At 40.0% G+C, this 23,510-nt stretch overlaps 1 protein-coding gene across 5 annotated transcripts in view; it reads right to left on the reverse strand.

Moving 5' to 3' along the window:
• The window catches only part of MAST4 (microtubule associated serine/threonine kinase family member 4), a 293,670-nt gene that overhangs the window by 6,857 nt on the left and 263,303 nt on the right, over positions 1 to 23,510 (reverse strand). For all 5 annotated transcript variants that reach the window (XM_072416332.1, XM_072416336.1, XM_072416333.1 and 2 more), the window contains 9 exons: positions 22,254 to 22,355; positions 11,154 to 11,276; positions 9,565 to 9,677; positions 9,357 to 9,484; positions 8,572 to 8,798; positions 6,479 to 6,679; positions 4,266 to 4,492; positions 4,042 to 4,164; positions 3,077 to 3,213 (listed from right to left, as the gene is read on the reverse strand). In XM_072416332.1, coding sequence (XP_072272433.1) covers positions 3,077 to 3,213; positions 4,042 to 4,164; positions 4,266 to 4,492; positions 6,479 to 6,679; positions 8,572 to 8,798; positions 9,357 to 9,484; positions 9,565 to 9,677; positions 11,154 to 11,276; positions 22,254 to 22,355 — 1,381 coding nt within the window. The remainder of the gene's footprint in view (positions 1 to 3,076; positions 3,214 to 4,041; positions 4,165 to 4,265; positions 4,493 to 6,478; positions 6,680 to 8,571; positions 8,799 to 9,356; positions 9,485 to 9,564; positions 9,678 to 11,153; positions 11,277 to 22,253; positions 22,356 to 23,510) is intronic.

Here is a 23,510-nt window from a genome sequence, read left to right on the forward strand (position 1 = left end):
AAGACATCCCCTGAAAATAAGACCTAGGGCATATTTTCGCATTTCAAAAAATATAAGACAGTGCCTTATAATCGGGGAAACAGGGTACTACTACCACCATCAATGAAAAAACTAAACTCCTGGAGCAGGTGTTCGCACAAAGCTAGGAAAGTCCAACCAGAGGGCTGCCCTGGAACTGGAAGAGTGATAAAGCTCTACCTGTACCAAATTCAGGTTGTTCAAAAACATCAGGTGGAAGATTATGATGTTTGTGTGAATCACTCCTACACCATTATCGAAATGAACTTCAGCTCTTGAAACAACTCATGGTTCAGCGACGAACCTTTCATGTCTCTGGTTGGGTTAACCGACACAACTATCGAATTTGGGAAAAAAAATCACACCCAGCAGAAATTCTCGAGCATGAATGAGACTTTGTGAAGCTGGTGCTTTGGTGTGCAATTTATAGCACTGGGCTGATTGGACCATTTTCCTTCCATGATGCATCCATTAAAACGACCACTGTTACAGGGGAAAATTACCTGGAGATGCTGCAGGAAGTGTGCGGTGCCACAACGTCAGGCAAGGAGTGATCTTGCTAATGTCTTTTTTTAACAAGACGGAGCCCCTCCCCACTTCACTAGGTTAGTCAAAGATTTCCTGAACATCAAGTTTCCTGACCAATGGATCGGTCGAAAGGGGTCACCTCGAATAGGGCCCGCGCTCCCCTGACCTTTACACCTTGTGCCTTTTTTTTTTTGGGCTATAACTAAAACAAGGTGTATGCCATTAAGTCCTGTAACCTGTCACAGAGGAAAGAATCCACTTGGCCCACAGCGAGGTCAGAGAAGAGATGCTGCAAAACGTCAGAGAGGTTTGTGTCCAAAGGTGGCTGAAAGTTGTCGAAAATGGAGATGCTCATGTGGAGGTATACAACTAGTCTTCGAGGTGTTGGATGTTGACTTTTGGGAAACCCTGTACATACAGTTAGGTCCATAAATATTTGGACAGAGAAAACTTTTTTCCTAATTTTGGTTCTGTACATTACTACAAATAATTTTAAATGAAACAACTCAGATGCAGTTGAACTGACTTTCAGCTTTAATTCAGTGGGTTGAACAAAACGATTGCATAAAAATGTGAGGAACTAAAGCCTTTTTTTTTTTTTTTTTTACACAATCACTTCATTTCAGGGGCTCGAAAGTAATTGGGCTGGTGTGGGCAATCCTTTGTTATGTCATTATCAATTAGGCAGATAAAAGGCCTGAAGTTTGAGTTGGGGGGGGGGGGAGTGTTTGCATGAGGAAGATTTTGCTGTGAATGGACAACATGTGGTCAAAAGAGCTCTCCATGCAGGTGAAACAAGCCATCTAAGCTGCAAAAACAGAAAAAACCCATCTGAGAAATTACTACAATATCAGGAGTGGCAAAATCTATAGTTTGGCACATCATGAGAAAGAAACAAAGCACTGGTGAACTCAGCAACGTCAAAAGACCTGGACTTCCACGGAAGACAACAGTGGTGGATGATCGCAGAATCATTTCCATGGTGAAGAGAAACTCCTTCACAACAGCCAACCAAGTGAACAACACTCTCCAGGAAGTAGGCATATCGATATCCAAGTCTACCATAAAGAGAAGACTGCATGAAAGTAAATACAGAGGGTGCACTGCAAGGTGCAAGCCACTCATAAGCCTCAAGAATAGAAAGGCTGGATTGGACTTTGCTCAAAAACATCTAAAAAAGCCAGCACAGTTCTGGAAAAACATTCTTTGGACAGATGAAACCAAGATCAACCTTTACCAGCAGGATGGCAAGAAAAAAGTACGGAGAAGGCATGGAACAGCTTGTGATCCAAAGCATACCACATCATCTGTAAAACATGGCGGAGGCAGTGTGATGGCTTGGGCATGCATGGCTGCCAGGGACACTGGAACACTAGTGTTTATCCATGATGTGACACAGGACAGAAGCAGCCGAATAAATTCTGAGGTGTTCAGAGACATACTGTCTGCTCAAATCCAGCTAAATGCAGTCACATTGATTGGGAGGCATTTCATAATACAGATGGACAATGACCCAAAAAACATACAGCGAAAGCAACCCAGGAGTTTATTAAAGCAAAGAAGTGGAATATTCTTGAATGGCCAAGTCATTCACCTGATCTGAACCCAAATGAGCATGCATTTCACTTGTTGAAGACTAAACTTCGAACAAAAAGGCCCACAAACAATCTGCAACTGAAGGCTGCTGCAGTAAAGGCCTGGCAGAGCATTAAAAAGGAGGAAACCCAGCATCTGGTGATGTCCATGAGTTCAAGACTACAGGCTGTCATTGCCAGCAAAGGGGTTTCAACCAAGTATTAGAAATTAACATTTTATTTTCAGCTTTTTAATTTGTCCAATTACTTTTGAGTCCCTGAGGGGTGATTGGGTTAAAAAAAGGCTTTAGTTACTCACATTTTTATGCAATCGTTTTGTTCAACCCACTGAATTAAAGCTGAAAGTCTGCAGTTCAACTGCATCTGAGTTGTTTCATTTAAAATTAATTGTGGTAATGTACAGAACTAAAATTAGAAAAAAGTTGTCTCTGTCCAAATATTTATGGACCTAACTGTATATCCCACTATATAAATGAGTGGCTGTTTTTTCTACATTGGGTCACATGTTAAAATATACTTTTTTGTCATGGTTGTGAAAAAAAACAGAACTTCGAGGGTGCTTATTTCTAGGTACAGTGTTTGTACGCGTCTAAAAAAAAAAGGGACTTTCATTGTTTAAAACAGGTGAGTTTGTATAGATCAATCACAATATCTAGGGTATTTATCCAAGCCTGGATGTAAGGAGAGTCTCAGCTACCTAATGAACCTTCACGTAGCTTGTTCACTAAATTAATTAAACAAATTATAGAAATTAAAATTAATAGGTATATACATATTTTAACATAAACCATCAATACAAAGTTAGTCCTAAAGATCAATTATACCATCAGAGACTTAATAAAGTTCTTCTAAAACAAATGATCAATATCTTCAAAACAATGGCATGCAGTGCACTAAATATTGTATCTGTGAAATGTAAACAAGATACCACTCACCGTTCCATATTCTCTTTCTTCTTGGACTTCTTGCTGCGTCTCACCATCCGGCTTCTGTAACTGTTCCTCCTGGCTGGTCCAGTTTTTATTGATGTATTTTCAAAGGAGGTAGTGGTGATAGCCACCTTGCTGCCGCTCTGTCAGCAAATCAAAATATATTGGAGATTACAATGTAGAATTAAATAACACGCACACTACCTTATAAACTTTAGGCTAGAAGCAGCTTTTGTAATATCTAAAAAAATTAGCAGTCTCACCAAGTGCCAGATACAGTACATGACATTAAAAAGACATTCAAAAAGTTGAATATCCGAAATTACAAAAAAACTGGATAATTAATAATGGAGTCCTGTTGGAGGTATTGCAGAAAGTAAAAAGAATACTGTGTCTTTATCGGTGCCTGTGTCCATGCAGCATCTATGTCTATAGACCCAAAGTAACAGATCTTAGGTCTTACTAGAGGACTAAGTAGGATTTGTACACCGTAGTAACAGAAGTCATACAGGAAATTATAGTGTGCAAAACCAGGTCACCATCCTACATAAATAATGAGTAATAACCTAGTCTAATATTACAGAATGCCATAAATTGTTGACAAAATTATTTTCTGTTTTGTTTTTGTCTAACTCAAAAGTGCAGTTGTTAAGAACCCAATGTCAATGAATGAGATGGTTATCAGTCAGGGACTAATTCTTTTCACCCAGTGCCACTGGAATTAAATGCTAACAGTCAAAGGGCTTTAATTTTATAGGTCATGACAATTCAAATTAATTAAATATTGCTAACATTGGCTCCATTTCTTAAGGAGCTAAACATAGGCTTCCAAGGTACATGTTGCTGTTGCTCAACTACCGCCAAAATGTGCCACAACAGACAAATAAACAACAGAACATGATGACCATTATATAAATGCTGCAATAAAAGAAAAACTAATACACTTTACTGGAAGTAATAGCAGAAAATACCTTAAGAAGGAGTTCAATGACTTCAGTGTGAACAAGCCCATGTACTGGCTCATCATTTATATGAGTGATAAGATCTCCAGCTTTAAGACCAGCCTGGTAGGCAGGGCTCCCTTCTTCAACACTCTGCCATGAAAAACAATAGAAATAAAATCAATGGTAATCATCAATGCATATTTCTTACCAAAGAGGCAAAACACAGGCACATGAAGTGTAAGTAAAATTACCCAGACAATATGGTGCACAGTGTAGATATCGCTGTCACCCACAAACACTCTGATTGCCTGCAGAGTGAAGCCAAACTTTTTGCCAGAACTCTGTATAACGATGGGCTGTCTTGGACTGAAGGTGGAGAGGGAAGAATCCCGACTGGGAGAGGAGTCCCTTGAAGATGGATCTGATGACAGAGAGAGCGGAGAAACCGGACTTCCCAATGGAGACACACTGTACACATCTGGAGGAGAAAGAATAAACATTTTAGCTCATGACACAATGAATATGCTAGGTAATAAGTGACAGCAAAGCAGAGGACAAAAAGCTAGCTATATCAAACTTATTACCACAACAAATAAACCATGCAGGTGATGTACTGTATGATGATGTAAAGTCACAGCACTCCAAACTGCAGTAGCATTTCTAAAAGAACAGCAGGCGTAAAAAAAAAAATGGGAATGACAGCTACATAAAGGTAGCACCTTTTCAGCATACAGCAAAGAACAAATAAAGAAGACTGATGCCATTTCTTTACAATGAACATTTCAATAAATACAAATGAGTTTTATACTATTAGTATATATACATTTTATACTTTAGTGGCATGATACTAATAGTTCAAATTGACAGAATGCACTAGAACAGGCTTACAGTTTGAGTTGTTTCTCCCCTATTTCATACTAAATACTGCTATTATAATAATTCCATTGTTTTACCTATTAGTCCTTACTGGAATAAAACAACGGTGTCCTTGTGCCAAGCTATGTTCATCAAGAGAAAAATGATGCACAAGAGGAGGTAAAACCTATTATTATTAGTTTGTATTTATTTAGTGCCGACATACTACATTACTAAAGCACACACCTCCCAACTGTTATTAATCTGGAGGGACTGAGCCTCTCTTGGAACCAATTTCGTATACTGCACTGTGTTCCTATGTTTAACCAGATGTAAGTGCTGACAAAAAAAGGGTACCATTTTAACACCAAAAGAATAGTGCTATGTTTTCATCCAACCCCTAATAACTGAATTTGCCATAAAAAGCATGTTTAGGGTTTAACCAATCATATTTTTAATAATAAATATTTTAGGTAACTGTGGTGTGGTAAGAGTATGACCTTTGCCTACATATTTCCTACGAAAAATGTTCCTTTTGTCAATCTAGGATTGGAGGCATGTAACTTATTGTGAACTGAATGTCAGACATGCTGTATGGTAATGTTCAACAAGGTTCTACACCAATTAATAAAATTAAGCAGTTATAATTAAACTGCATTGACTGTACAGTATAAGGCTAGGCATCAGTAATTGTGAAAGCAGATTAAATTATCATCATCACAGAGAAGGTGCTTAACCTTTCAACCTGAACTAATGCAAAAGTATGTGTAGTGCAAAAAGCAAGTCTTGCACTTCTCTCAATCCATCATTGTCAAATAAATGCTGCCAATGCAAATCCTATACCTATAATGCAATCCACTACCTGATAGACTGTCACCTTCCTAAATAGTTAATGGCTATATAGAAAACAGGATACCTAAGGGCTATTAAGAATGGATTTTTTTGAAATAAGGATATGGCTATTACAGAAAATATAACCAGTGTAGGTGGACAGAACCTGTTCAGAGTCTTATGCTCTAAAAAGCACAGACAGCTGAGTGAAGTCTGTTCCAACCTTTATTGGAAAGACTTAAGTAAACATTGACTTGCACAAAATCTACCCATATAGCTATACAAGTAACCACAGTTCATAAAGTGCTTTGACGATTCAGGTAAAGCTGGATGGATAATACAAAGAGAGTGATACTCACCCCCCACTTCTAAAAGGAAGTGCTTGGAAAAACACATTTCACAAAAAATAAAAAGCTATACTCTTTCTTTATATAGACAGGTGAATATATACTAATGAAAATAACTTGTTTTTTTTTTTGCTAGCTTAATTGTTTTATTGTGTTGTACTTTACTGCTGGGATTTTAATGATAATAAATAGACATAATATATTCAATTTTTGGATTTGCTAATCAAATTTTGCTTTAAACTTTTTCCATTTTACCTAGAAAAATTTGTAGACAATATTTAATCTATTTTCCTGGAGTGTGCACCTGTGGCTACAGACATTTTGAAAGAAAGGTGTGTGATGGAAAGCTTGCATGTAGCAATAATGGCTGACAAATGGTGGAAAGACATGCAGAATCAAAAGATATCATGCTGAGGATTGTATGGCTCTACCTCCAGGGATCATGAGGGACAGAGCACTCGCAGAGATGGACTTAGTAACTTTTCCCAATACTCTCTGCTTCTCTGTGTTTTCTAAGTGCTGGCGAGCCATGTGGGACGAGGTTTCATTGGAGGGTTTTGAGGAATTATTTGTACTGTCCACACTCTCGCTCCTTCCATTTATGTGATCTAAGTGTTCTGAGAAACTACTCACTGTTTAGGGAAGAAAGGACAGAAATATTAGAGCAACCACAGCATGACATAATGGAAATGTTCAATTGTTTTTTTCCTGAGACATGTAAAATTTAAAGAAATGAAATGTACAGCTAGGATCTGCATCATGAGCCACATGTTGTCACACATTGGTGCTCCTACCATGTACAGAGACATAAAAATATAACTGATTCAGTTCCGGGGTGGAACTGAAAGTCTGTAGGCCTCATGGAAAAAGCATTAAGGGTAAATACCAACCATGCAGATCATATAAACCTGAAGGTACTTATCTGGCAGTCTGAAACTAACATAGGCAATGTGATTTTAGGTCTTTATTTAATCATCAATGCGATCTATACTAATACTTTCCTGCCCCTTTTCTGCATGGTGGCCGCACAGCTCTCCGATTTTGGTCTCCAAGCTTAGGGCCCTCCCTGATTGTCAGCTGAAAAACTAAGACAAAACCAAAGGATCTGAAGCTATAAACCTGACAGGTGGTCCAACGGCCACTTTATGAATACAGAACAGGCTAACAACATCACAGCGGATTAGCAATGTCAGTCTGCAAAAGGAAGTGCTACGGGAAAATTTAAAATTAGGTAAAATATTTCGCTAAATAAAACTGTACAGTGATGCATGATGCTAAACGTACTAAAACAGATTTAGGGTGTACATTTGATATCACATATTTGTAGAAAACCGTGACTGCAATGTACTAAAAAATAAACCTATATGAAGATGGTATAAAAATCCTGGTTCTGTTTCTTTCTATCTAGGTTTTTAGTGTTTCAGCCTCTTACTAATGTACTTTCCACAATATAAAAGAACAAATCTAACAGGGAGAGTGGGAACCTCTAATAATGGTCACAGTGGGTGTTCAGACCCTGGATCTTAGTGTAGGGATCTCAAACAGTCCATAAAAGATATAAGAAGCAATACAGTAAAAATAATGGGTAGCACTATACTAGTTTTAGGGATGCATGAATACTTCAGACATCACCGCTTTACACTCAAAAGCCAGTCCTACTTCTATCAAACTAGTACTCACAATTTCCCTGTTCCTGTAGTATTAACTCTCAAACAGATCAGACAGACTACATTTCTTTCACAGAAACAGCACAGGGAATTATCCATATCAAGTAACAAAGTATTTTATTTATTGAGGAGTCACCAGCAGTTCTGCATTTTCTCAAGTAGTTTGGCATCCTCTTTCAGCTGTTCCCTGTGTTATTTCTATAAAATGTCATAACTGAATATGAAGCAGCAGTCCAGTGCCAAAAAATGATCAGAAGTTGAATGGAAATTTTAATAAGCATTATATGAATAAAGTATTACTATCACATTGAACAGATGATTTCTGCCTTGTTCTGTGCTTACCAACTTCTCCTTATTGCCCCTGTCCCTTCTGCCCTTTAAATATTTTGAGTTGACATTGTTTTAATAGAAAATAAATGCTGTTGGAATATAATTTCATGTAGAAGCTCTACTGTGGAAAGCTATTACCCAATGGCCATTTGTACTTTCAGGTGAATTGAACGCCTTTGATCTTAAAAAGACCAAACAGTGACCATAAAATGGATGCCTTTGCAGTTTTAGAGCACAGCTTGGGTCTCCTCATCCAGCCTTGTCATGGAAAACCTAGCTACTGGTTTATTATGTGTGACAGTGAGTGTTTGTAAGCATAAAAGTCCTGCTTGTTTTCCTTTACAGAAAAAAAACAGAATAAAGAGATTTGAATATCTGTGGATGCACAAGTATGAAATGATTTTTTTACATATGCTTTAATTTTTTCACAAATGCAACCAAAACAGTTTTTAAAAAATTGGTTAGTGCAAAATACTTTACATAGGTTCATTGTTCATAAGTGCTATGGTTAGTAAATCTGTACATACCTGACACAGTGGAGCTGCTAATGCTGACAGGTGTAGAGAGGTCAGGATCATCTTGTGGAGAGTCCTCAGAAATAAGACCAGACTTGTCCCCTTCCTCCTGGGAATCTCCAGCACTGTGTTCATCTCGTTCTAGGTCAGAAGAGATGGCAAATTTTGGCAGCAGGCTGGTGCTGTGTCGCTGCTTGTGACTTTCACTGTCAGAAAAGGTCGATAAAGAAAGCTGTTGCCTGTTTGCAAAAAATATATCAAGTTATAAAGAAAATTTAGGCTTCTAATAAATGCAAGTATTCTGGATAGTGAGAAAACATTAAAACCATAATGCTATCTTCAAATCAGAAACTCAGGAAAAAGCTAAATATTCTTAAAGGTTATCTCTATGCTGAAGGATAGCCATGCCTGGCAGAGCAAAAGACTACATTTTTCTCTAACATTTGCAGGTCCTGTCTTTCCACCAGCCCATGAATGGACAGTAAAAAAAAAAGAAGTAGCTGATGGATAAGCTCACTCTTCATTCTGCACTTCAACTATCAATATGTTCCTTGTCAGCACATATTCACTGTAGCACTGGTTCCTTGTGGTGTTTCCCTCTCTCTCCCTTGTTGGGTAACAATTTAATTGCCTACACCTTTTTTCATCAGGTTGCATCTACGGTTTTGATTTTTAAATGTTACAACGGCCTTTTCTAGAACTCGAACACTCATCCCTCAGATTTTCAAATCATGCACAATACAAGTTACTGTTCCCCAATGTCACAGAATATATTATTAGTACATCATTCTACTTACATCTCAGAATACTCTGAGCTCCAGCTCAGGGATTCCACTGGAGGTAAATTCAAGCTCTTTGATTTCTCACTACTATCGTCCTTTTCTTCCATTTTGTTCTGCATCATCTGGTCAATGCTGCTAAACACCTGATATACAAATATAAACACTATAAGTGTTACTGTTCCAAAACAAAGTGGATTTACACTCAGAGCCAAATTGTACTTACTTTAGAAAAGCGATGCGAGCATGATGAAAACTGTCTGATTTCCATGCTGAAGTCCTCATCATTGGTATCATCTTCCTCCTCTGTTTCCATGTGGTGGTATTTCTCAGACCGGGCTAAAAAAGTATTACAAAATGTAATGGTTACCATAAAAGAATCAGTATGGTCACCATAAAGAAAAATGTGTGCGTGTGTGTAGATAAGTTGAAGAATATAAAATAAGCCTGTACAAATGTAATCTACAGGAAAATGGTTGTAGAAAAGGTGAGAAAAGGAATAAGGTAAACTTCATTTGATTCAGGATAGGAGGATGGTTTATTCATCCTTGGGCCGGGTTCTGTCAACTAACTAGCGAGATCTCCATATGAAATATGTCATTCAGACTTTAAAAATCAGAACAATGGGGGGAAACAAAAAAAAATATAGGTTTTTTGTTTAAATTATGTAAGTAAAGATGTTTAAATGCTTTCTGTTTTAATACAACACTATCATTTAAATTATATTAGAAATTTACTTAACCAAAACCTGAAAGGCTACAGTTTACTGTTCTTTATAGTGTATCAGTGGCCAGAGTATGGTAATTTAACCTTTAATCTTGACAAGCAATACAAGATCTTTGCAAGAAGCCATTCCTGACCTCTCTAGCTGTTTTTATTGTGAAGTTATTCATTCTCATACTTAAAGATCACAACAATGACTTCTAAGTTGGGTTGCAGTTTTTGGGCTGCCAGACTGCCATTGTTTTCTTTCATAGAACAAAAAATTTGTGCTAGTTTTATAAATCTAAAATGATTTCCACAATACCTACAGAGAGGTTAATAATGAATTTAGGTGCATGATTTGTGATCAGGTTTTCTTTACTGCCAAGTTCAAAGAGCTGATGGAAACAGTATTTCCCGGGCAGCTATGTAAAAGTCCAAAACAGCTGCAAGGTCTTTGTTTTACACTATATTTGTCCTTTAAACCAGAAATGTACTTGTCTACAGGGACATAAACGAATGACCTACATGACACATTCCCTGTTTAATCCTTATCCTATTATTTTTGGTTTTGAATTGCAAACAATGACCCATTTATTTTACTCTATATACACACTTACATACATACATACTACATCCATGTATAGAAAAACCTGATCATAATATAGGCAGTATAGTGGCTACATGATTAGCACTCTTGCCTTGCAACACTAGGGGGTTGGGTTTAAATACAAGCTGGGGCACATCATGATCATATTCTTCCCATGTTAATGTTCTCCCAGTGTATGTACAAGTCTGGTACAGGCATGCTAGTGCAATGCTCTCACTAATCTCAATGACCTCTATCTGAGAGAAGAGATGTTGAATAAACATTTGTGGGAACTGAAACATTAAGAACAAATCAAGTCAAGACTTTGAATAGGAATAACTGGCAATAATTAACTCCTTTTAGTGGGAAAAAAACTTCTGCACGTACGCAGTTACAAATCCTTAATGCATAAAAGAGTTGTAGAAGACAGACACTTTAGAAACCAACACAAGTAAAGACATGCCAATCTGGACTCCAATTATAATATATTATAAACATTATATATGACATGATTTTCCACTTACTGTCAAAATAGCTGGTATCATCTTCAGACTCCAACTGCGGAATAAACTCTGCTTTCTGTCTCAATAAGCTGTTCCAGTCTAAGGCACAAAAGAAGGGATGTTGCTTCACCTCATAGGCACCACCTGGAAAATGCATGGAGAGCAAACATATGACATTCTGGAAGACTGTACTATAATGCAAAAGTATGCCAACAAGAACATGCAGCAACTAATAAACATCTTCCTTTTTTTTTTTTTTTTTTTAAAGAATACAAAAATCATACCAGCAAGCTGAATGCTAATATGGTAATTGTGCTAAAATGTAATATTATTTACAGGATGAGTTTACATCAAGTGTTTGCAGCCAGAAAACTAGGTAATGATCTGCCTTAGCGTGGCAGATAGTTGGGCCCACATGAAATGGTTATACTAGTCTAAATACCTGTACACTAGCCAAAGAATATTATTTTATCCAACTTGTGATCTGTTGTATGCTCAAGATTTTATATTTATCATCTTGGCAATAGTTCCTTTTTAACAGAATAGAAACAAAAAGCTACCACTGCAAATTTACTTTTAAAGGTGCAAGTTGTAGACTTGACATCCTCATCCTTGCTTCACTACACAGTTGCTGACCCAAACAAGCAAGCAGGTCAAGCCTTTCCTGGCTGATTACGTGCTCCACAACAGTATAAGGTATTTATGGGAAGCACAGCCCAGGAGCTTACACCTGGAGTTAGCAGTAGCAGCACTTATTTCTGTATTGACTGGTTCGCTTTGGGTCATTACAGGTAGTCCCCAGGTTACATACAAGATAGGGACTGTAGGTTTGTTCTTAAGTTGAATTGATATGTAAGTCGGAACAGGTACATTACTTTAATAAATGCAATTAGGACAGATGCTTGCCTCAACATATTATTAGGCAATGTGGTGTCAGTTACTGTATAAAATCCCCACTGTGAAATATTAACAAACAAAGCAACAAAAAAAAAAATCATGGAGCCTAGACATTCATTACCTTCTGGAGCAAGCCATGCTTTGAAATGCAAAGAGAAACAACTGCAGAAATTGTCTTAGTTATAAAGAGTTAGAAGAGCTTGCAGAACAGCAAAAGATTTCTTCTGAAAGTTATGCAAACCGTCCCCTCAAACCTCCATCCTGTACATGAACAAGCAGGGAAGCCCCGTTCGTATCTAGGAGTTGTCTGTATGTCGGGTGTCCGTAACTCGGGAACTACATGTTATAGGATTATAAAGCTGTGACAGCAGTAATATATATTCCTGCCTGTAGGTGTCACTGTGGACAAGAACACTGAAGTATGTACTAAGTACTGTGTCATTTTATTGGCTTAATTTGTGCTTTTAATAACTTTCAAGAGGAAGAAAAAAGAGAAGATAGCTTCCATTTTAGTAGCTTTTATAACTCAGGGAACAAAAAATGTGGGCATTATCATCTCTGAATACACACATAAATGCTTTACTCTATTGCAGCTTTTATGATAAAAAATTCATCTTTATCACCATAACTGCAATTTAGGACTTCCGGCACAAAAGGAACAATAGAAGAAAAAATGAGATGGAAGTGTTACACAATCACAATCATTTCTGTCTGCTACAAGAATCGGTGATGTTGACAGCCTGTTAAACATAATTATCCTAAGTTTGGGAAGATGGACAGAACAGGCCGCCAGTGGCATGTGGGAGCAATAAGAAAGAATGTGACTGTTGGAAATGGCTGAGAAACAAGAATCCTGCCAGACAATACCTGGGCTTGACCTTGGCGTGATCTCTGAATGTGAGATAGATAGCACGCTGTGATAAAGGCAGAGCGACTACGTCAGCGGAGGGCAGGAGGGACAAGGGCAAAAAGGACAGACTGTGGAGAAGTTGGTGAGCACAGAACAAAGCAGAAATCATCTGTTCTATGTGACAGTAATTCTTTATTCATATAATGCTTATTAAAATTTCCCTCCAACTTCTGATCATTTTTTGGCACTGGACTGCTGCTTCATACTCAGTTATGACATTTTATAGAAATAACACAGGGAACAGCTGAAAGAAGATGCCAAACTACTTGAGATAACGCAGAACTGCTGGTGACTCCTCAATAAATAAAGTTCTTTGTTACTTGTTTTGGATATTCCCTGTGCTGTTTCTATGATTGAAATGTAGTCCGTCTGATCTGTTTGACAGTGAGCAACTGAAATTGCTAAAAAAGCATTGGTGGGAGACCAGCAGGAGTAGTGACAATGGGTGCTGCAGATTAATCATGTTCTACAGTCCTCAGGAGACATAAAATTTTCATATATTGTTTTTTTTTTTTTTTTTGCTCTAAGAGCTGCTGAATATATATGATAGAATATAAAATATATAAAAAATATATTTATTTATATTTGGTGCCAATCCTGTTTATACTGTATTCTAATCTATTCAGTTGCCAACGGAGACAGAGATGGATGACATGGTTGGTTAGTTGCCTGCTGATTAACACCATTATTTACCAACAGTTTATTTGTATTTATTTTTTTTGCCTTATATGTGCAATAGCATAGCCTAACAAAAGGAGGTGTCATATCTGTGCAGTGGAAAAGGTAATCTGCATTTGTGCATCTAATATACTTGAACACAGTACGCAGCCACAGTGGCTACTATGCTTTTATTCCTACAAGCAAGCATATTGGTGTGCTACTGCCACACTCTTATTTGGAATAGTTATGCTCTTATAGGCTTAATCTATGCAGCACAAAAACCAATAATGATTTTCATGGTGCCAATAATGCATAGCAACCAATGCTTAATAATTTTTCCTTGATCTGACTAAACTGACCAATCCAGTCTGGAATTAAAATTATGTAGTTAAACCTATTCAGAAGCAGAAGACGACGGTGTTCCCTGAATCTAGTACCACCCTCTGTGAGTTAAGTTGTAGGAGCACAAAACAAGATGAGTCATTTTTTAAGACACAAATACTATAAATTAGTTAGGTGTAAAAAAAAGAGAAAAGGTAGAAATGTGTAACTTGAATATAACTAGCAAATGTATATGGTATAGTTGTAGGTCTATACTTGGTATGGCCATGGTTGCATCCTTAAAATACCCCATCTTTCTTGCACAAACCCTACTTTTCCAATGAGTCTAAATTAGGAAGATAAAAAACTGCTGAAAACTGTTTTTTCACAGGGATATTCCACAATAGGAATTCTGCAATGGCAGCAATGTTCAGTCCAAAATATACCAGCACAGAGCTATTTGGGTTAGACAATAAGCATTCTGCAGCAAAGTTCTGTGCCTGGAAAGTTTGCATACAAAGTCCAGTTATAGCTTACTATTCCTTGCCTAGGTCTGGCATTATTATTTCTTTTTTTTTTTTTTTTTTTTGTTTTTGAAATTGTATTTTTATTGAAAAGTTTTATAATAGGGTACAGAAGGGAAAAGGAGTTACACAAAGGGAAATGAACAATCCTAGCCCAGAACAATAGGCAGGTTACAGACATAATGTATAACATTAACATTCTTTAAAAAAAAAAAAACGAGGAGGTAGGAACAAACAAAAAAAAGGGATGATGTGACATTAGCCAACCAGAAGAACCACTGGGAAGTCAATTGGACAAATTAGCATAATACCGGTCCCAAGCCTCCCAGACCGCCTCAAATTTATCCACAGTATTTCTAAGGAGTGCTGTAAGATACTCCATGAGGCGAATCTCCTGAATTCGTGCAAAAAGATCACCCATGGAAGGAGGTTTAGTCGTCTTCCATCTAGAGGGGATCAGTGTTCGAGCTGCAACTAGAACATGAGTTGCTAGTTTGCGGGGTATAGTCGGCAGTGCAGAGGAGGGTTGACCCAGGAGGTGAGAGAGAGGGTCCAGTGGAATCTGGTGTTGAACCACATTTGATAGCAAATCATTGACTCGTAACCAATATGGCTGAATAAGAGGGCAGAGCCAAAATATATGTTCTATCGTACCTCTTTGTTTTCCACATCTCCAACACGTGGGGTCCACCTCAGGAAACAGTCGGTGTAAAACCGTCGGAGTATGGTACCACCTAAGTAAAATTTTATATTGATTTTCTTTGTATAAAGTACATATAGAACTTTTATGCGCAGCTTCCCAGATATCCTGCCAGTCCTCTGGGGGCAAGGATCGACCCAACATCTCTTCCCATTTGAGTACATAACCAGGCTTATTTGAAAACCCCTGTGTGGAGGAGTGAAGGATGCGATAAATAGCGGAAATGGTCCCTTTAGAGAGGGGGCCTTCCATGCACAATCTTTCAAAAACAGTGAGGGGCTGGAAGGTAGCTGTAGGTTGGAGGGACAGAATATAATGTCTAATTTGAAGATATGCGTAGAAGGAGGTACGGGGAAGTTCCACCCTGTCACTTAGCTCAGCAAAGGAGAGCAGGCGCCGTTCAATTGGGTCCAGAACATGTCTGATTTGGAATAGACCTCTTTCCCTCCACGGGCCCGACATGGAACCCGAAAGACTATCTGGAATTTGCGGGTTTAGAATTATGGAGGTTAGTCTCGAGGCCGGAGATGCAAGGCCAAATTTATCTTTACAGGACCTCCATATGCTCCTTGTGAACATCATCGGAGCCGTTAAGTCTGACTCCGCCAGTAACAAGGAGGAGCTCCACAGCATGACATTGGGGTGACAGGGGGCTATCCAATCCCCTTCCAGCTCTACACCAATACTAGGAGGGTGAGGGGATGTCCACTGCAAAATATGCCGCAGATGGGCCGCCAGATAGTATTTGTGAATATCCGGGCCTCCCAATCCTCCCCCCTCCCTAGGAGCACAAACAATACGTTTAGGAACCCTGTGTCTTTTGTAGGCCCAGATAAAGCGCAGAAAATCAGTTTGAATTTTTTTCAGCACATGAGACGGGACCCTAATTGGTAGCGTCTCAAATAAATACAGAAGTTTGGGGAGGAGCATCATCTTCACAGCGGCTATCCTACCCAAAAGTGACAAAGGGTGTGATTTCCATTTAGATAAAAGCCCGTTAATCTCCCTTAAGAGCGGGGGGAAATTATGGGAGTACAGTTGAGAGTATATGGGGGTAATGTGGGTCCCCAGATAGCTAAGAGAGTCCTCCCGCCAGGTGAAAGAGAATGAGTTCCGCAGAGCCTGCTGTTCCGCAGAGGTGATGTGGAGAGGGAGGGCCTCTGTTTTAGAAAAATTGATCTTAAATCCCGAGACTACACTGTAATCCTCTAATACTTTCCATAAATTGGGGAGAGAGATAGTCGGTTGGGAGAGGGTCAAGAGGATATCGTCAGCGTATAGTGAGAGTTTATATGATTTCCCTTTTACGGGGACACCATGTATGTTAGGGTTGGAGCGGATGCAAGCTGCCAATGGTTCGATACACAGGGCAAAGAGCAAAGGCGACAGTGGACAACCCTGCCTCGTCCCATTTTTAATAGCAAACGTGGCGGAAGAGGCATGGGGCATCTTTACTGAGGCTGTAGGGGCCGTATATAAAGATTTAATTGCCTGAACAAAAGGACCTGTAAAGCCCATTTTATCCAGGGTGGCCAACATAAAGGGCCAGCTGAGGCGGTCAAATGCCTTTTCAGCATCTAAGCTGAGAATCAGGGATGTGGTCTTACGTTTGTTAATGATATCGATAATGTTGGTCACCCGTCTGGTATTGTCACCGGCTTGTCTATATGGGATAAAACCAGTCTGATCTCCATGAATAAGAGCGGGAAGGAACCTGGACAACCTAGAGGCTAAAATCTTAGTAAAAATTTTTAAATCACTATTGAGAAGAGCTATCGGTCTATAACTCGAACAATCCAGTGGATCCTTGCCCGGTTTTGGTATTACTGTTATATGAGAAGCTAGCATAGAGGGGGGGATTGGCTTACCCTTCAAAAAATCATTAAAGATCTTCAGGAGATATGGGGAGAGCTCTGGCAGAAATGTTTTGTAATAGAAGTAGGACAAGCCATCAGGACCAGGAGCTTTAGAGGAAGGCAATTGGGCAATAATTTTAGTGAGTTCCTCTTCTGTGACGGGACTATTAAGGTGCTCCAGATGATCCGAGTCTATCCTAGGAAGGGCAATCTGTGCCAAGTATGCTTCTATTTTTGGTCTCAGTAATTTGCCCAGCGGAGCTTGGGTGCAATGAACCGTTTGGTATAATTTTGAATAATAAGCCTCAAAGCAGGAGGCAATTTGGGAGGGATCATACTGCACTTGCCCGCACTCATCCCTTACCGCCACAGGAGAAGAGCGGACCTGCATATCCCTCAGTTTGCGAGCCAGCAGAGTATCTGCTTTATCGCCTTTATAGTAATATTGTTGACGAGTACGTTGCATCCACCAGCTAACCTTCCTCAGCTCTATAGCCCGCAGCTTAGACCTGAGGATAGTTAGGTCCCGCAAGAGGCCCAGAGATGGCTTCGATATATATTTTGCTTCAGCAGTCCTTAAGGCCTGTGTTACCAGTGTCCGCTGAAGATTAGAATCCCTCTTAAGGCGTGAACCCAGGGCTATACAATGTCCTCTGAATACCGATTTATGGGCTTCCCAGAGCGTAGAATTATGGGCAACAGTGCCTTCATTTTCTCTAAAGAAGGTTTTAATAGTTGTCGTTAGGGATAATTTAGAGTCTGGGTGTTTCAATAGGTACTCATTTAATCTCCAATGACAAATTCGTACTGATTTGGGAGAGAGTGTCACATCCAGCGTGATGGGGGCATGGTCAGACCAGGTAATTGGATGTATCTCTGCGGAAATGCTGTTCCTCAGCAGAGGAAGATTAGTGAAAAGATAATCGATGCGAGTATGAGTACAATGCGGGGGGGAGTAAAAGGAATACTGACTCCCGGAAGGGTGATGGACCCGCCAGGTGTCATAGAGCTGATGCTTTCTAAGCAATTGCCTAAAGGCTCTGGATTGTTTGGACACCTGTCCCGGAGGGTGGGAGTGGAATAGAGTATGCCTGTCCCTAGAGGGGGAGAAAGTTAAATTAAAGTCCCCTCCTACTATCAAAAAGGTATGGGAGAAATCTGAAAGGCGGGACAATACTTTACTGATGAAGTGAACTTGATTGGTGTTAGGGGCATATATGTTACACAGTGTAACGGGCACGCCCTTCACCGCACCATTCAGGATAATGTATCGCCCCTCAGGGTCTAAAAGAGAGCGGGACAACGTGAATTTGAGGGAGTCCTTTAAGAGGACCGCCACTCCGGCTCTCTTCTTGCCCGGGGAACTAGCAAGATACCCCTGAGGGTAAAGCTTGGAAGCAAAATTTAATGTACCAGATTTATCAAAATGGGTTTCTTGCAGGAATACAATATCTGGAGCTATATGTTTAAACTCTCTCAGGGCCAGCTTTCGCTTCCTGTTAGAGTTTAACCCCTTTACATTAAAAGATAATATCCTAGTAGCCATAGGAAGTACTAGAAAACCAAAACGCCTCAACCAAGATCAGCCATATATGACAGTATCTAATAGAAAACCCACAGGGCAACAGCCAAAACCAGATCCTGTGCCACAGCATGTCACATTCAAGAGGAGGGGGGAGGAAAACGGGGTCAGAAAGCACCTCCAGAACATCAAAAAATGAAAACAAAAAACAAAGGAAACAAGATTTAAACCAGCAGGTGAGTACTTGCCGAGCGGCAAGTGGGGAGGAGTCAGCATCCGCCGGTCCCAACCATCTACTAAGTGAGGGCAGGGAACAAAAGCACTTGGCAGACGAATGAATCCTCCCAGAAGGACAATGGGACCAGAGGGCCAGAAGACACCAAACAGTACGTTCCTTCATCAACAGGATGGAGTCGGCCAGCGCCGACCACAATCAGCGTCAGACCACTAGGTAGCGGAGCAGGCCCACCCCATCAAAAGTCAGGGATAAGCCTGAACCCACCCCAGGGCCTCGGTGTACCCAGACATTGGAATAACAGCATAAAAAAAAAATGCACACATAGCAAGGCAATAGGGCAAAACAGGTATAAAAACAGTATCATAACCATTGGAGGGCATAGTGAGATGCACAAGAAAGAGGTCCTGAGGACTAAAAATGTAATGAAAAAACCCAGTATGTGTCAAGGTGTAGAGTACAATAGTTCAAGCCACCGCAGGGTAGCGATTTGCATTGTGTAACTATACACCAAATATGTAAGAACCTCAGAATGAGTGTCCAAAGCAGTTCCAGCAGAACCAACAACAGCAATGACTCTAGAAAGGCACTTCACAAAACATGAGTCCATTCTCTCAGTGGTGTGGAATAGAGGGACGATCATGTGGAGATGGAGGATCGTGATGGTTGCCCCTGGATCTCTTCCGGGGACCCACCTTTTGCCAGGGTGGTGAGCAGGATCGGAAAGATTCCTCTCGTTCCCAACCCGGGAGTTTAGGGCGGGGTATTCCCAGATTACTGCAGAAGGAAGGTAAGTCCTCTGGAGACCGCAGTGAGGCCGATCTTCCTTCATGGCGAGCCATAAGACTAAAGGGGAATCCCCATCTGTAAGGAATATGATGATCCCTGAGCACGGTCAGCAAAGGTTGTAGTAAGCGGCGTTGCTGTAGAGTATGCCAGGATAAATCTTGAAATATCTGTAGAGGTGCCCCATCAAATTCCAGGTTTCGGATGTTTCTAGCGGTGGTCATGATTTCATCCTTCAGGTCTACGTCTGCTAATTGGCAAATGACATCTCGTGGTCTGGTCGCAGACCCTGGTTGTTTGGAGGTACGAAAGGCCCTGGAGATATGCACTGCCTGGGAGGTTGGGCGGCCCAGAACCTTGGTGAAAAAAGCTTGGAGGACCGGTTTAAGATCCGGATCTCGGGTCGCTTCAGGGAGGCCCCGTACCCTAATGTTGTTCCGTCTGGACTTGTTATCTAAGTCCTCTATAGAGCGTTGGAGCTCTCTTATTTTCTGATCCCTATCCTCAACATTGCGTGAGAGTGTTGTGATATCCTCCTTGGTTATTTGTAAAGATTCATCCAGATCATCAACCCTTCCAGCTAGGGAGTGTAAGTCGGCACGTAGGGCCCCAATTTCAGCACGGCATGTAGCCTGAACATCCGCCACTAACTTCTGAAAGTCATCCTTAGTCGGTAGGGATTGAAGGTACTGCTGCCATGGGGGGTTGGGGTACCTCTCCAGCGTGTGGTGGCTTCTATCCCTTCTCCTATGAGAGGTAGGGCCAGCTTGTAGTACAGAGAATTCCTCCATCAAGTCCCCACGTGTAGATGGGGAAGCATGCAGAGAAGGGGGGCCTATGGAACATGAGGGGGAATCCAACACAGAGTCCTCCCCGAGCTCATCCCTCTCCATGGCACACCCTGGGGTAAGTGCAGGTCTCCCAGATGCAATAGGCATCCTGGCTCCCCGGGGGCCTGGAGATTGTGTAAGCTCCCTGCGTGGGGATGTTGCAGGAGAGCCCATCCCCCCTATATAATCTGCGGGACTCACCGGGTCCAAGCAAGATGAATCCTGGCCTTGGGGTGAGGAGGGGGATGAGTCCCCATCATCCGGAGGGTGAGCTGCTGGCAGGGATTCCGTTGCAGCCAGGTCCCGCTGCTCTTCTCCCCGCCGCCACGTGCGTGGGGAGGAAGGTGGCGCCATCTTAGGAGCCGGCGAGAAGGCCGGCGGGGAATCCCCGATAAAAGCCCTTATAGAGGGCTGATGTGATGACTGCTGTGCCGCTGGGGTAGGGGGGAGCTTCCCCACTCTCACTCGTCTCTGCTTGCCCATGTAGAGAGATGTGTCTGCCCGGGATGCTGCAGATAGTGGCCGGCTCCTGGAGCAGACACAGATCACACGTCCAGCTCGCTAGCCCGCTAGGCCACGCCCCTTGGCATTATTATTTCTAATCCTGAAATACCAATCAATATTTGTGTACTTTCTTCATTTGCTGCACAGCACATGCAGAGAGATGGAATTTTACAGAGGGAAAGAGAACCTCCACATTTGTTTCACATGGAATGCATTAACTGCAAGGGCTAGTAAAACAACTTACATTAAAGTCTTATAAACACATTCCAAGATCAATATGTAAAGGTCCCAAGAGCCCAATAAAAGCAAAAGCATTTGAGATAAATTGTTTATAGCTTTGATAATATTTCTCTACAAGAAACGTTCTGTTGGGGAGTAATACTAACTACTATATATACGTTTTATACAGCTAAATGACATGAAACAATCCAATGAGCAGCAAAACCCAGCTACAATATTAACCATCACCTATAATAAGTACTTCAATCTGTAATTGGAAAGCGAAAAAGTTGTGATTCTAAATACTGACCGAATAAATTTACCTGTCTGCACCCTACAAACTAATAAAAAGGTTCTCTAGATTTTTGGGGTGTAATTAAATAAGTATTTTTAGTACTGTTCTTTTTAACTTCCTTTGCATTTTCATACATTTGCCAGTTCTTCATCCTCTATGAGCCGCAGCTCTATGGCTACATAGCCAAAAAAAGGAAACCAATCTGGGGATTACTGCATACCCATGACTTTATGTAGATAGAGGAACATGACTAAGGAGCCACCAAATGGATATATTGTGAAGATGACACCTATTTTTACTTTAATAAATAAATAAATAAAGCAACTGCTACCGACATCTTGCTGGAAATGCTATCTGCTTGGCTGCCTAGTAATAACTCAATACTTGAAGGCTTATATGCAATTCAAAAATGTAGGTATCTAATTTGATGTACTCATCAGGAAAGTCAGATTAAAAATGGAAGTCTTTATGTGTACACTGGCTTTGAGTCAGTGTCCAGTACTCTTGAAGCCAGATAATTGGCATTGTAGGCCAACATATTTCTTCCATATGGCTTCCATTTTTCTAATACAACAGGTTTCCCTTAACTAAAGTGGAAAATGGTAGAAGGAGAAACTTATTTTTTTCACCTTTAGAAAATGTGATTTCGGTTACCATACAAAATAATAAAACATTTAGTAACAGATCCTAAATAAAAACAATTCAGAAAAATACACAACACACAAAGATGTTAGTATCAATTCTGCTATATAAATCAATAAAAAAAGATTTCTATTTCTTCTCTTTTGTTTGTTAGAAATGTAATGGGACAAATATACAGATAAATGCTACAAAACACTGATAATATTGGAATGCTGGTTACCTGTGCCCAATCTATCCAGAGGATTTTGCCTGAGTAGTATTGTAATGAGATCCTGAGCATCAGGGGGCGGAGCTTCATCCTTTTCAGGCCAATTTATTTCATCTGTTACAGGTAAAAAAAAAAGGTTAAAGAAAACATAAATCTAGAACCGGAACTTTACCTACTACTAACCTGGGATCTGACTGGTTTCTAGTTAGAAAGAAACTCTGTATTAATGCATATCTGCATACTCTTTCTGGGCCAGGTGCTCGAAGTACTAAAACCAGAAGATCCCCATCTTCTATTAATTTCTTAAAGGATAATTACTTTGTTTACAACAGTAACATGTTTTTCATGCTGAATGTTATAGTCATTGTGATGTGGTGAACACAACCAGTCCTAACCCTCATTGTTCTTTTTTTAATTCTCATCTTTTGCTCTGATGTTTACCAGTTAATTCCATTCATGTTTGTTTATAATATTTTCTCTCACTTTGGCTGTATTTTTGCAAGATGGCTTATTATTATTTTTATTTTACATGCATTAGACGTGGCCATGTGCACCAAACTGCAGAGTGTATGCAGTGATATCAAAAGATTGACATGTGTTGCACTACAGTGCGCTAGTAAGGTGCATTTAGGATTCTGTTAAATATGCAAATGTGGGTTGCCACAAACGGAGATGATTTTCCATGCAGAAACACTGTTAATAATGCACCAAACTATTGAGAAAGAAGCCTTAGGAGCTCAGCAATGACCAATTTCCTCAAGACAGGTTTTTTTGACAAGAAGTCATTGAGATTTAAAGGACATGATGTACAATTGCATTGCTCTCCGCGCAGTTTTACTGAATAAACCCTTGTGATCCAGCAAAGATTACAACCTATTGTTACTAAGTACTCATTAATATCAGCAGAATGCATTTTGTAAGCATACTTAGCATACAAATGTATCATATATATCCTAGAAGAAAGAAACATAACTAAGTAGAATCTAGATGCAGGTGTAAAGGTTATAGAAAACATTTTACTGGTAACTAAAGGAAAATAGACATTTTCCTTTACTTTGTTTGCATTTGTTTCTGAATAATGGATAAAATTATAGCCAGAAACTGATATCACTATTTCATTGTGCCGCGAGAAAACAACATGTTTGCTCCCACCTTGGAGACCATCAAAGTAGCAATGCTCACTGAATATTAATTGCCTGACAGTCACTGTAAGATTTATCAGGATGACCTGGTTATCCATTCCATAAAACTGATATACTAGTCTTAAAT

This window comes from Pyxicephalus adspersus, chromosome 6 (genome assembly GCF_032062135.1).
Source record: "Pyxicephalus adspersus chromosome 6, UCB_Pads_2.0, whole genome shotgun sequence".
NCBI classification, from domain to species: Eukaryota; Metazoa; Chordata; class Amphibia; order Anura; family Pyxicephalidae; genus Pyxicephalus; species Pyxicephalus adspersus.